General features: G+C 38.4%; 1 protein-coding gene across 3 annotated transcripts in view; it reads right to left on the minus strand.

Annotated features, from left to right (window-relative positions):
* Positions 1 to 3,097: 3,097 nt before the first annotated feature.
* The window catches only part of LOC111842474 (interferon-induced very large GTPase 1-like), a 100,911-nt gene continuing 88,254 nt past the window's right edge, over positions 3,098 to 15,754 (minus strand). For 2 of the 3 annotated variants that reach the window (XM_072697757.1, XM_072697756.1), the window contains exon 3: positions 3,098 to 11,395. In XM_072697757.1, coding sequence (XP_072553858.1) covers positions 4,653 to 11,395 — 6,743 coding nt within the window. In that variant the 3' untranslated portion in view covers positions 3,098 to 4,652. Of the gene's footprint in view, positions 11,396 to 12,713; positions 15,705 to 15,754 lie in introns of those variants that run through there. The other variant, XM_072697758.1, reaches the window with a different exon arrangement.

The following is a 15,754-nucleotide window of genomic DNA, read 5'->3' on the forward strand; positions in this document are numbered from 1 at the left end:
AAGAGCATTTTGAGGTCAGGCACTGAAGAAAAATCACATGGTGAGGCTGGAAAAATGTGGCCTCTTATAACCCCCTTAAATATAATCAACAACAGACATTAGCACTATCAGAACAAAAGTTATAGACAACCCTTACTGTCAGAATGAAACTAAAAGTAAAAGTATTCCTTTGTTTAGATTGCTGTTCTGTTATTTCACTCCCATTCATCCAGAAGAGCATTTTGAGGTCAGGCACTGAAAAAAAATCACATTAGTGAGGCTGGAAAAATGTGGCCTCTTATAACCCCCTTAAATATAATCAACAACACATTAGCAGAATGAAAGTTATAGACAACTCTTACTGTCAGAATGAAGCTAAAAGTAAAACTATTACTTTGTTTAGAGTGCTATTCTGTTTTTCAACTTCCCTCAGTGAAAAATACTCTGAACACTATTGTGTGCCTCTGTGTACAACATCTTTAAAATGTAATGGCAGTTCAAGTTTCTTCTGCTTCCGAATTCAATCTGAGCTAAGAAAGCAGTGTCATATGTACAAAGTTAAACACACAGAGTTCAATGAAATTCTTACTTGAATGTCTTCTCCACAGACTACAGACAATTAACAAGACAGTGAAACATCACAGTATAAAAATACTGGGTAATGTGCCATATTAATATCAACATCGCAAATTATGCACATGCAATTCTCACGTCGCAGCTGGTTTGAGATCAGGCTTTTACATACCTTGCATACGGACATTACAGCGGTATAAGGTATTTTCATATTTTGTAGCGCCAGTATTTAGAAATCTTGGTGAGGAGGAATGATGCTACTCTGAGACAATTGCGAGACGGCGGGTGAGATCAAGTGAGCAGAAGATCAACAAGACGTCTCCGGATATTCTCAGACGTTCACCATTGTTACCAGAGTCGATACGAAAGTATCTGCCTCCTTAACTCTGGATCACCTATTCATCTTCATTGACGACTGCTTTTACAACCTGCGCTTAATGAGTTATTATTATTATTATTATTAGTAGTAGTAGTAGTAGTAGTAGTAGTAGTATTGTTATTATCACTATTACTTTATCTCGCCAACATATCAATGAATCCACTAAAATTTATAACCTGGAACATTCGTGAAGTTAGTTCACAGGGAAAACGAATAAAAAATTATAAACCACCTGATCCAATTTCAAGCAGACATGGAATCCGAAACTCAAAATTTGAAAACCCCACAATTTAGCTGAATATGCTCATCTACGTATAATTTTAAGAAACGAGGCGTATCAATTTTGATAAACAAAAGAATTACATTTACCCATAACACAACAATCACAGACCCCGAATGGCGATATGTCATTATTAACAACACAATCAACAACAAAAACCTCACTACTGCAAACATATATGGACCCAATTCTGATGACCCCACTTTCTTCCATACGTTTCTCGACTCACTATCCATTTCATCAAACCCTACAATAGTAGGCTAACTGGGGGTGACTTTAATACAGTTATCAACCCCACTTTAGAAAGATCATGCACTACTGTTAATCCTAGAAACTGGCACAGCACGGAAATATTAAAAAATAAAAAGTTAGGAAAACTTAAAGATTTATGGCAACCTGCTGCAAAGCATTTTTAAGTTTTCAACTACAAGCCCATGTAGTTGCGCTGACTTAATTTCCTAAGTTACACAGGGCAGTGCTTTGAGTTACCTCAACTTCACTTTGCAAGCACAATCAAATAATAAGTGTTATTTTGCTGAGATTGAAATGATAAGTTGGGTGAACTATTGTAACCCAAAGAAGAAAAGCAGGTTAGCACAACTGCATGGTGATTGAAGTTGAGAAAACTTAGAAATGCTTTGCAGCTGGTTGCCTTACATTTCTAAGTCTGCTCAAATCTCTCTAAACTTACTTTGTAAGTTTAATGAAATACATAAAGAATTAAAGGCAATTAATTACATGTTCATCTTAACAATCACGACAGAGACAATGAATTATTTAACTATTAAATGCAACTTTTAATTTCACTCCCCTTTTTGAACATTGTGTATACACATACACACATTTATTAGCCTTTCTTTAATTTAAATTTAAGTTTAAAGGAATATATAAAGTACAATCTCTTGCAGCACCACACTCCACCTTAAAAGATCACTGCTGGCACACACACTTCAGCAAAGCACCACAAGAAGGATGTGTGCCCTAATTATTAGGCTAACATATATACTAAACATGCCTGATTACATATGAACAGAACTTTTATGTCAGAAAAACATTACATCTTTGAACATGTCACAAAAAAGAATTCCTCTCACACTGGGCATATACAAGAACTTTTTGCATTTACCCGGGTTACCTGTCTTTACTAGGCCTACATCCATATCACGGATGGTCCAAACCTCCTCAGCACTTCCCTTTCCATCTCCTGCCAACATTCCTCTGCACTTTATTTCCCTTCACACTGCCATCCTATCATGCTCCACAGCCACAAACCTCTTAAATCTCCTACACTCTCTGCACTCCACTGACTCTCACCAACTCACCTTCAGTAGCAGCCTGCACTCCATCACACTACATCAGTGCCCAGACTGTCTGCTTTGCTCATCCCATAATTTCTTAGCCACTGTTAAGTGGGGCTCCTCGTCTGGTATGTTGTACCATCCTCCCACTATTCCTGTTTTCCACATCTGAATGGCTTCTCCCTCAGGGCCTAATATTGTCCCATCTGCCGTCATACGTATCCTTTCTTTCTCTCGGCCAGGTAGCGAATCTATCAGCTGATCCCACTCATCCTTCATTCCAAGATCACTGAAATCTCTCCATCGCAACAAACAAGTATGTTTGTCCTGTGTCCAGTTCAGCCTATTCCTATATTGTTCCTGTATAAATGGGCCCCACTGTTCTAGAGAATAAGGGGAAGCTATACTATCCCTGCTGCACAACAGATTTTGTCGCAGAAGGCTGTACTGTCCACTGAGCACCTCTACGCCCCCTTCTGTACATTTTATGTCTATCTGCAGCTGACACAAAGCATCTCTGAGTATGTGCATGAAAACTACTCCCCTTGAAAATTACAGCCTTGACAGAGAACCATGTTACACAGGGTATGGGAAAGACAGAAGCACTTTTATTAGACTACAGAGTTTTCCATAACAGCAGTATTAATACAACTTGCATTACTACAGTGATACCTTGGAACACAAACTTAATTTATTCCAGAAGGCTGGTCGAGTTCCGATTTGGTTGAGGTCCAAGTTAAATAGTTAAGAAATAATGAAAATGAATTTAATCTGTTCCAGACCTCCAAATGATTGCCTATTTAAACATATCTACCTAACTAACAAATGATAAAAACATTAACAATCAATATAAAACTAATACCCACATGAAAAAGCACACACACAAAAGCAATAAACATGAAATAAATGACAATCCCTCACTTCAAAGTGAGAGCAGACACACGTGCACCACCTTCAAGTCTTGCTATAATTTCCATTTTAAGTTCTACAGTTACTCTCAGTACTTTCCTCTTTCGTTTGCTGCTATCACTTGTCATTTTGTTAGGGGCCATGATTACTGTATCACTAAATGTACTGTAGATAAATCACAAAATAATCACACTGAACACAGCAGCACAGCTTTCGCACGTCAAACTCGGCCGAGAGGAATGACGAGACTGAGATTCACAGGAATCAGCATCCCAGTAGGTCCGTCTGCCTTTATTTAGCCCATCAGAGATGCGTCTCGATTCATACAAGTTTTAGCGGGTCTGTTTCGTTTTGTTGTGTTCCGAGTTTTCGGTCGACATGCGACTTGGTTTTTCTTGACCGACCAATTCACGGTTCAAATTGCTCATACAAATTTTAGCAGAAACAGTCCAGTTCCAAGATTTCGGTTGTGGTACAAGTCGAAAAAAATTTGTCCAAACCATTTGATGTCCGAGTTGGTTGAGTTGAGAGGCGTTTGAGTTCCAAGGTTCTACTGTATATTTCACTGCAAATACAGATATTACACACAAGCAAGGTAGGAGCACATATAATATCAAGCAGTTTACACAGTAATATATGTCACTACATATTAAAGATCAGAGACCAAACCAGGCAAATGAGACCAATAATTAGAATGTTTGTGTTTGGAATAATAACTAATATAAAACAGAATCTAAGTTGTATAAATCATTTTCTTTCCACTAGTAGCTACATTCAGGTATTTAATGATAATTAAGATCTAAAGATATTTATCTTTTTTTTTTAATCAGAACTTAATTTCAAGAATTAACACTAAATCAAAGAAAGCTAATACATGCTTTGCTAACATCCATAGGCTGTGCATTTTCAATTAACCTTCATTTATATAGCAATGTTTTAACCATAGGGTTTACAAAGTGCTTTACAAACATTTTAAAACATGAAAAATAAAGAAAATTAGAATAAGAAAAAAATAATGATGATAAAATTCGAACAGAACCGCGGAACCATAACCTCTACAACACCGGGGACTTTGATTAAAGATTAAATGTTTATACTTTTTTACCCCATGATAAATGATAATTATAAATCTTTTATTTTCCATTTGCACATGTACAGGTACACAATGTCTATAACTAAAACACTACACGTTTCCTTGTGAGATTTCCTTTGCATATGCATCATTGCAGTAGTTTTAGTCTCTTATGTTTAATTCCTCCAGCACTGATTCCTTTGTGATTTTTCTCCAGCTGTCAGGAATCACACCTTTGCCTTTAAATTTTAATCCACATCTATGCCCCCACTCCTTCTGAAACCTGCAAACAAACCATTTCCAGTAACCCTGTGTGCTCCCATCTGCGGTGATGCTCCACTTATCATAAGGGTCACCACCATCTCTGTAGGACTTATAGGGGATCCGTTTTTTATATGGAAGGATTATGAATGAACCATCACTGCTTACATTGGTTGTGCAGAAATCAATTGTAAATTCATCTGTTTTATGGTAAGGAACTTTACCTATAGCACTGGACCGGTGAAACTGAACCCTGTGGTCATCAGTATGGTTACTCATTGTGTTTGTGCAGATGGCATTGCAGAAAGGGCACTGAGCCCAACATCCTTCCAGCTGTTTAAAAAGAATCTCTGTTATTTTCTCCTTTAAGAGGCATAAATGCTGAGAAGATGTATCAACCTTTTCCATATTTTCACTTTTAACCACCTCTTCAAGATACTTGGCCATCATGTCTTTCAGAAACTTTGTGTCTCTAATGTCTTCATCCTGAATGCTTGTCAGACTCTGCCTGTTTATGACCATGTGGTCTCCAAGTTTTGTACAGAAATGATCGAGCCACATGGATGCATTGCCATTCTTCAGGTTCACTTCCTCAGATACCTCTGTGCAGATACGTAAAATGCGAAATTTAATTTCTTCTAGATTTCCATGAAACATGTCCTGCAGTTTTCTGTAGTCTTTGCAAAATGTTTCCACATGTTCACCAATAAAACTTTGAAAATACAACTTTGGGTTATCAATGTATTCTGTATATGACTTAAATTCCTCTTGAATTGCAAGATGTCTCAGTATATGATTTTCAAGGTTGCATCTGTTGCCACTGAGTGCTGGGTTGTTGCATTTCATAATATTTATGATGAGCAACTTAATTTGATTGTAAATTGCTTCTTCAACTGCAGGCAAAATGTTTTTGAATAAAAATTCAGCAAAAATTCTCACAGAATTAGCTCCTTTGCAGTACTGTTTGAACATTTCAGAGTACTGTTCCTTTTTACTTTGCAGGTAGGTTACTGGGTTGTTAGCTTTCTTGAATGACTCGTGCATGTATTGAAACCTCTGGACAGAACCGAGACAAACAAGAACTGACAAGTCAACTGTGTATTCATATGTGAATTTCACATTTTCTCTCTGCTCATAATCACGAATATGCCTTTCAACCTCATCTAGTATTTCAAATATGAAATTTTGATTGAAATCTGTCTTTTCCAATTCTTTTTTCCTAATGTATTCATCAACCATGTGATTCACATTTTGGTGGAGTTTTTCAGCAAACTCCGGGGGAATCCCCTTTCCCTGTATTTCTTTAGGCCATTCTGCTAAAGCTGCTAGTTTTGATCGGCTGATATGTTTTGTCTTTGTAAATTCAAATGTTCCATTTTCATTTACCTTTTTAATCTTGTTCCTGAGGTCTGCCTGTTTTTGAAAGCGAGAGAATAGAATCGCCTCCACTATAGACTTTATGTTGACTGGCTCATCAGGCAGCTGATCATTAGCTATTTCAGTTACCCACTCACCCCAGACTGAATTGAATGCTTCCTCCACTTGCTTGTCACTGAGCCTCTTGTCCTTCAGTGAAGTTGCCATGGTTTTGCGTTTTTGCATCAGGTTTTTCTCATAATGCGATTTTTTCTGATCTAGTACTGTCATACTTTTCTTAATTTCCATTAACATTTTACATTGTTTATGGGTTTCTTCAATGAGCTCATTCTTCAGGCTCTCAAGTCGGTTTTCAACATTCCCTTTCCATTTAATAAGGATTTCAGCATGTTTGTCTTCTTTGAAATGTTCCTCAATCTCAATTTTTAATGTAGCATAAACTTCATCAAAGTTAGAAATCAAATCTGTGGTATTGACATCCGAAATGTTGTTGCTTCCAATTTGGTTTTCCAACTTGGTCTGTGTTTCCAATGAACATTTTCTCAACTTCCATGACCATTGAGTATACTTCTCTTCCAAGCTGCTATACACCATAATTTCTAATGTATTTCTGAAGCTGAAAACAAAATTTTCCTGCAAAAGTGCATTCCAGAGGTCATGAACTCGCAGTCTGAATTGTGACAATGACGGGAATCGAAAACCTGTCTGCCACTTTGCCACTGAAAGCAGCTTAGATTTCAGGTCCTGAACATTCTGGCTATAGGATGGATTTGGGGGAGCCATAGGTGGATCCCCCTCCAGGAGATTTTTAAAATAAAACACTTGAGATTGCAAATCAAACTGTATGACATCACTGAAGCTGTAGACATCGTCAATGCCCTCCTCCTTTGCTGCAGTCTGAGCCATTTCATCCAGCTTCTCCTGAAGGCGCCTCCTCCCCTCCATGTTTTTATCACCAGCTGATGCTTCTGCTACATTCTGGTGCACAAATATGCAGCTTGGTTTGATTTCAACCCATTTCATTCTTAAGAAAGCCTGCACACAAATCTGTAGGATCTCATGCATCTCCGATGGATTTTCTCCCATGATGTTGATGACAGTCATGTCACCAATTCCAATGATGAACGTGGCAAGTTCATTATCATGATTCAGTGATGTTTTAGTGCTGAGCTCTGGAGAGCGAAGACCTTCGGTGTCAACAACCAGAACAAAATCAAAGCCAAACTCCTCTCCGATTTTCTCGTCCACCTTTATCATCTGCATAAAAGCACCGCGCGTACACCTCCTTGCACTTACAGTGAACTGAAGACCAAACATAGTTTTCAGCAAGGTTGATTTACCTGAGCTTTGGAGTCCCAAGATAGACAGCACATACACCTTTTTGTCATCAAGCTTTTCAATGAGACTCTTCAGGACAGCTTGTACCCAAATAAGAGGTACATGTGATTCATCTCCATCCATCAGCTCTAGGGGGTATCCTGAAATTAGCATTTCAGCTCCTATTGCAGGGAGAGCACCAACAGACTGTTTAACTGAACATTCATACATTTGACCGACCTCTCTCATGATGTGCTGTAATCCAATTGTACTTGCAGCCATCTTTTCAGATATGGAATTAAGTTGTTTTCTGAGTGTATCAGTTTCTTCTGCTTTCTCCTTAGTCTTGGGGACATTTCTCATTTGGGACCAAGTTGAGTGGTAATTCTCCTCAAGTCTTGCAAGGTGGTCAGAAGATAACTCATCGAGTAAAACTCTGAGCCACTGCAGCATGTAGAATTTTGTATCTTCTGCATGCTCACTTGATGTTAAACAGTCCAAGAATGTTCTCATAAAATCATTGTGTGACAAAGCTATTTCCCTCTGTTTTTTACGTGTGGCTTCCATGTCACTTAGAATCACACTTTTTCGTTGTTCAATGCTTTCATTTGTCTTGCAACTCAGGTGATACTGCTGCTTATTTTTCAAGCACCAGTCATGCCACAGTTCACCTTGAAGAGGCAGAAACTTCTTTTTCATATCTGAAATGCATTTTTCCTTCAACAAACAAACTAAAGTCTGTGCCAGTTCATGTCCATCTTTGAATGACTGCTTGTCTTCATCAACTTTGAACTTTAATTTTCTTGCTTCATTAGAACAGTTTTCAATGCTCTGTTTCTTGTTATATTTTCCAATGCATCGCTTGATATTAGTTATAAGTTCCTCTGTTAACTCTGCTTCATTCCTGTTCTTGGCAGCTAGTCTCACTATTAGTGGATTTTTTGAACCCTGAACCCTTTCACTTCCAGAAAATAGGCAGATCAATGGGACAGGAGACTGAGAGAGATTTTGAGAAATTGTTTTTGTTTCTTTATCTTGTGGCTGTTCTGACAGTACAAGCACATTCACTGTACTTACTGCCTGAAGAAATTGAAGTTGCTCTTGATGATCTTTTGCTTCACCATGAAGGTTTAGAAACGCAACACAGTCATCAAATATGTCATCCTTCTTTCCTCCTGGACAGTACCAGGCGATCTCGACAACCCCATTCATAAGCATGCTGTTTGGAGCACTGCCTTTACAGTGCCGATTGAAGAACACATTGTGTCTCTGTTTGCTAATGACAGAATTCAGAATTTGAGATTTGGAGGTGAAAGAGGTTCCCAACCTTAAAAAAGACACAACTGGCACTGGTGTGCTAAACATTTGCCTGGTTTGGTATTTTCCAGGGTTGTCTGCGCTTGTCATACTTTGCCATGATTTTTTGATATGCCTTAGAGGCCAAAGAGGGAATTCCAGGTCTTCTGTACACGGGTTGGGAACTAAGAAAGGTAGTGCAAACTGGCAGGCAGAGAGTTTTGTGTACATGTACTGTCTTAGAAAGTCATTGGCACAGTGGAAGATCGCCATGTGGATATCCATGGGATGGATGTGCGACTCTGTGCCTGCCAGATCTGCTCCTCTGGTTGATTCTTCATTTGTATTAAAAAAATCAAAATCATCAAAGTTTGTACCATCATCTTCTAGAGGTGGATCAGGTGCTACTGGTTTAAATGAGAGATATCTGGCATTGTAATCTAAAATCATGAGCTTATACAGATATTGACTCTTCAGGTCTTCTACTGTATCTGGTTCATTTAGATCCATAGATAAATGGTCTATAACAAGAATATCATTCAGTTTAATCTTTTTGGGAAAAAGGTCACTGAAGCCAAGTTGGCTAAGACATTCACTCTTTCGTTTTATCTTTTCAGCTACTGTTGAGGTTTCTGACAATGTTGAAATGGAGACTGTCAGACTTTCTTTGCTTTGACCAAATTCACCACAATTGCACATGATTCTAATAGAATATGCTGTGTCTGGCTGTAACCCAGTAATTTTACAGACTTCACCTTTACTAGTCTTTTTTTCCCAGTCTGCCTTATTTTCATTTGCTTCAGTTCTGTATTCAACAGCATAGTTTTCAATGTTGACACCATGGCCAATTGAATCAGGTTTTGTCCAAGTAACTACAATCTCCTCTGAGCCTACATATGTTTGTTTTGGCTTCCCAGGAGGACTTGTGGGCAAAGTTTTAATGCTGTCAGCTTCACTGGTTAGACTGACACCTGCTGGACACGCTGCCTTGTATCTGAACCTGTAGCCTGTGTGGGGAAGCAGCCCAGACACAGTACATTCTAGGTTAGATTTGGGTACTTTAATAAATTGCCAGCCATCTGACTCATTAGCACAGTATTCAACCAGGTAGTCTGTGATTTCACTGGATCCATACTGGGGGTGACTCAGCTTTATTGTCACACTGTCATGAGTGACGTCAGATGCATTTGGTCTTTCAGGCTTTGACGGAGGCTCAAAATGGTCACTTTTTTTAATCCCATCTTTGTAAAGGTAAATACTTGCCCCTTTGTGCTCATCGTTAGGTATGGATGCTGATATAAAGTGTGTTTTCTTATTCTCCTTGTTTGCCTTTACAAAATCTATGAAGAGGATTGCTTGTTCTTTCATTTTTCCGGACATGGCATCTGAGAAGTAAAACTCACACGGCTCGACATCCTTCCCATCTTCCTCTGTTGGTTCTGTTAGCTTTGCAGTTGAAAGAGCCTTTAAATGACTCTTTAAGCAGGACAGATACGGCTCCTCCTCACCCAGTGATGTTAAAGCAAAGCACACTACATTCTTATCTCTATTTTTCAAGATTTCACTTTGAAGCTCACTATTTGAAGCCAGAATTCTTGTGTCTTCCATCATATCAGTGTACACTTGGAGCAGGTTGATTTCTTCCTCTTTGCAGTCCAGCCATTCCTTAAGTTTATTGCTGTTGAAGGGAGACTGTTCCTTCTTTGTTAGGATGTTTGCAAGCACACATTCCTCTGTTCCACCTCCACGAATTAATGGTAGAATGCTTGACAAAGATCTCTGAAACACTGATTTGTATTCCAAGCACATATCCTTGAAGGATTTTATCTTTCGACCAATTTCGGGAAAGTATGAAAAAACCTTTCTGGTTGCAATATCATTGCATTGCATTTCTATTTCATTGAAGTCATCTATCACACTCTGTGTTTCATTTATTAATCTGACACTGATCTGACGCACTAATCTGGCAGCAGAAGAATCTAAGATTTCCAGGGGGAGTAACCACACCCTGACTGGCACAGCGTTTTTCCCATTTTCACCCAGCAGACCTGGAAGTGTTGTGTATACTTTTACAGCATCTTGGAAGGAAACAGGGTTCTGTCTCAGAGCAAAGTCCCCATAGAATTTACAATAAAACTTTTCAACAGTAGCTTTGTCAGTGTCTGTCAGCTTTAAGTCAACCTCCCCTTCGATTGACAAGCATGGTATTTTCTTTATCATCACTTGCAGGTTCCCCTCAATCTTCTGCTGGTCCTCACTTTCTGAAACTTCTCGATCAAAAACAAAAAATGCCTGAGCACCATACAGCACTGCTGTTACCACGTGTGTCGCTATTCCCTTCTCAAACACATATGGGTGTTTAACATTTCCCCGTCCAAGGTGACTCATAGACAGCTGTCTGAACTTCGTAGTTGTTTTATACGTCAGGGTGACACGTGCCTGTTTTTTCGAAGTCTTTTTGTCCTTAAGATATTTGGCAGATCCACCTACCTCAACCAGTCCCCCTACAAAACTTGCTTTTAGTGAAGCATCAACATCCAAAGCCCATGCCTTATCCTCTACAGAATCAGATGCAATGACATCAAATTCCGTGTTGTGCTGAATTTTTTCATCTGAGTCTTTTTTAAGGTCTTCAAGATCCCACATTGTAATTCCTGCATGGCAAAATAATCATGTTAGGGGTTTAAATAAAATGTATTTCAATAATGGAGCCAGGAATAGATTTTTCATTAAATTATGCTAAACTTTTATACTTTTTCCCCACAATTATTTTCTGTGTTATTCGATGAAGCAAATAAAGCACATAAAGAAGAATTCTTTGTTTCTCTGTGGGGTATTCCATGAAAGTAGCTAAAGAAAGCCAGACTTTCCCGCAAAAAGTCAGACTCAAACTAGCGGCATCTGTAAACTTAGCCCCATGTCATTCCACTAACGCAGTTCAGCTTTAACTAATCAAGGTTCATATAAGACAGACTTGCATAGTCTCACTTAGTGCACACAACCGAGATATTTAAGAAGCCCAGATGAATGGATGGACAATAGATCAATCAAATGAGTCGGAAATGAGAGCGGTGTTTTTTCCACTGCAGAACAAACGCTGCTGATGGAGCTGTATGAAGAATACAAAGATGTAATCTCTAAAAAGGCAATACTGTGGCCATAAATATAGGCAGGGAGGCGGCTTGGCAAAGAATTGCACACAGACTAAATGCGTAAGTTATGTAAATGATACAAATGCCTAAGACAGTGGCACAGTGATACAGTGGTTTATGCTGGTGCCTTACACTGCAAAAGTTCCTGGTTCGATCCCCATAGCCAACGGGGAGCCTTCTGGGTTGAGTTAATGTGTCATTCTTATTGTATGACGTTATTTTGTATTATTTGATCTCTAAAATATTTTCAATCGCATCCGTGTGAAATGTTCTGCAAAAATAACCATATCTTGTCTTTGCTTTTTACTAATAAATTTACAAAGAAGATTGTGACTAAACAAATTATAAAAAATGTTCCTCTTCATATTATTGTAACGGATTATTTTTCCAATTTCAGTCACTGCATTTCATGTTTGACCTTTTGTAATATAGGTACGCTTTTATTTGATTTATTTTGGAATGAATTGGAATGCTGAGACATGATTTTTATAGGCTTTATAATATTTAGGCTATTACATGACATGAGTAGTGAGAGCGTGGAATTTCATCCGACGGAACGATCTTTTGTTGAACAGTTCCCACACGTCGGATGTTCTTTGAGACAACGCTTAATACCCTCTGGAGTCGGCGATGCTGCCGGCGGGATCTGACAGAAATTTCACCAAACCATTTAAATAACTCACGTTTTTGTCATATACACATTTAAAAAACACCCTCAGAAACCTAGGACAGTCTACTTTTCATATATATATATATAGGTAGAAACTAAATATATTTTTACAGCTTCGTGATACGAATAGAAAGAACAAGAGTGACTTACTTAAGCGTCTGCGTCTCGAAGGAGCTCTGATCGCCTGCCCACTTGCAAATCGCGCTATTCGCATGATAATAACAATGTAATCAGAGAGTTAGTATTGGGTAAAGAAATATGTGAATACGCCCATTGTGACCGAAATAAACAAGAGCACATGTCTGGGTAGTGTTTACACTGATCGGCTACAATATAGCACACGGATACGTCTCTGCCGCTGAAGCTTTGTGCCAGTGTTGTCACTTTCAGCAACAAATCTCATACCTGTGTTCATGGCTCAGTGGGCTAAGCCTGTATGCCTGTAATCATAAGGTCGCCAGTTCAGACCCAGCCTATTTAGAACGTGAATAGCGGTCTTCATTTGAGAGCGGTACTATACGCCCCCAATGCAGGTAAAACAAAGAATAGTGACATGGTTTGCTATTTTTACCGATTTAACCTAATTTTAAAAAACTTTAATACTTCCAACAATGGAAGTTTTGAAAAGAAGACAGATTATGGATTTAGTCAGTGTTTTTTCATGATTCTACATAATGATTTCAGTGAGATATAAACTGAAATACATGAGAAAGATACGCGGTCGACCATGCCCTCGTCCCCCATAGCGTTAATAATAGTCACTGCATCATATTTATCACTTTCTATATTTCTATATTTACAATTTCTCAGCATGTCTGAAAATGTGTTTTTGAAAAGCATATAAAATAATGATAGAATAATAACATTCGAAGTGGTCTCAGATTATTGGTGCTGAGTTTGTGCTGAATAAAAGCAAATGTAATACTTTGGGATAAATGTTTTTTAGATAGGTGAAATATTTTAAAATGTCAGGGCACGTCAGACTACCCCGAAAGTGGCTGAGAGGCCTCAGACTACCAAGAGTTGCCGGGTAACTTCTGTGATATCAATGATAAACTAGACAGAAACAAGCTTGTATCTATAATTGTTGGAATGTGTATAATTAGTGTTGATAACTTTTGTAAATGCAGTTCTACTGTAGGTTTAGTTGTGGTGCAACATATTCAGTATTTGATGTCAGGTAATTCTAAGTAACTCTGTATTTGGTAGGGCTGGGTGGTGCATCGAGATTTTAAAACATACCAGGCTACAAATAGAGTGAGATATGGGTTGAGGAGGGATCTTCTTTATCAAGTTAAATGAAGTTAAAAGTTTTTAAATAAAGTTCCATTTCAAAAGTCTTTTTTTTCTTTCTTTTTTTCTTTTCCCTCACTGTCTGCTGCAGACTCCACTGCTTTGCTCTGCTGGCAACCGCGCCCCCCCTCATGTGCACGCATGCTGTGATGGGGTCAAACTTAACATTGCAGTGTGATAGTTATATGAACTGCAGATGGACACTTGTTTAATAAATTAATAAATTTAACGGTTGGTTGTTAACGGGTTGGACTGTTCGTATGAAAAGAACAGCACAATATTCTTTTTAAAGTGCCAGTATTGCAAGTTACTATATCAAATTAATTTTAACTTATTGACTTATAGTCAATAGCGGATGGTAGGGAAGTACTTACCAAACTGTTTAGGCTAGGATGTAATGCTTATAGATAAGACCACCGCAGCACGTACTTCACAAGACAGGCTGGCTTTACAAGCTTCTGTTTGCACATTTGTGTACAATATTTATAAAGGAAAACCTAAACATACTTGTTACAGGTTACAGCTTATTAACCCGATTGTTAAAACAATAGAGAGCATGTAAGTGACAGGTCATTATTTGCATATTTTCTTTTATTCCATACCATTTTTACATTTGTGTTGTAGGCTACCTTTTCATATAATTTCATATACATTTGCAGAACATTTAGGCTACGTTCACACTGCCAGCCACATCGTTCAGTTCCGATTTTTTTCTCAGATCGGATATGTCTACCTAGATGGTTCACATTTATAAATACAAGTGATCTGTATCTGACTGTAATGTGAACGCATCGGTCTTCCGAAACGTCACGCATGCGCACATTGATACGTTTTTACACGGGTAAAAAGCTGGTCGTAAAATCGGCATGTTGTGCAGCCATGACCTCTGCGCTGATTCGAGTCTTTTGCCTTCAGGCTCTTTATTTTTCTTTGGCATTGTAGCCACGTTCGTGTCCGCGCTGTGCCATTTCATTGGCAGTTATTTCAAATAGGCTACTACTCTATTACGAAAGGTTCCTTCCAGTTTAGCTTGAACAGATTTATTTCCCCAAATATCAATTAAATCCCCACCTTCTCCATCCTTCCACTGACTGTTATCACAGCTCTCCTCCATTTTTAGCTTCCTGCGCTGCCGGTGCAGGCTGATGATGTCAGCGCAATCGTATAAGCAAAAAGCCACATGAATTCCGATCTGAGCGTCACATTCAGGTCGCATGGCCGCGAATCGGATACGTATCAGATTTAGTACCACATATGAAAGTGACACAAATCTGATTTGAAAAGATCAGATTTGCGTGTCCACCCAGTTCTGAAAAAATCAGATCTGTGTCACATTAAGGCAAAAAATCCAATTTGAGTCACTTCAGCATGGCAGTGTGAACGTAGCCTTAGACCTGCTAGTTCTTGTTTACATTCAAATGTTTAGATTTGCATTGTGTTCTTAATCTGTAGCCTAATTGCATTACATTGTTGAAAGCACTTTCAGATTATAGGCCTGCTAGTTAATTCTAAATTATTTTTTGGTGGACAACCTTTATTTTGTTAAAGGCAATTCTAAGAGAATGTTAAGCAAAAATCGAACACTGAAGTAATGAAATATCGACGTGTATTGTGATAATTGTCAGTACTTGATATGAAAAAAATTACCATCATATTTGTAGTTCATGTATGTTCTTTGAGGTGTGAAATTATACTCTGTGTATTGTTAGTTCAATGCTGTACTTGTTGAGCTACAGGAGCTGAGCTACCCTCAAAAGTAGGGTGTCATGTACACTTAGTAGATCCTCTTCACAGTATGGATTAAACTCTTTAAAACATGTGGTTTCTCAATGAAAACTCTACCCTAGAGTTGCAGCTCTATGCAATCTGTTAAAGAACCAGAAACAGCTGTTTGATTT

Source organism: Paramormyrops kingsleyae, chromosome 12, assembly GCF_048594095.1.
Source record: "Paramormyrops kingsleyae isolate MSU_618 chromosome 12, PKINGS_0.4, whole genome shotgun sequence".
Classification (NCBI taxonomy): Eukaryota; Metazoa; Chordata; class Actinopteri; order Osteoglossiformes; family Mormyridae; genus Paramormyrops; species Paramormyrops kingsleyae.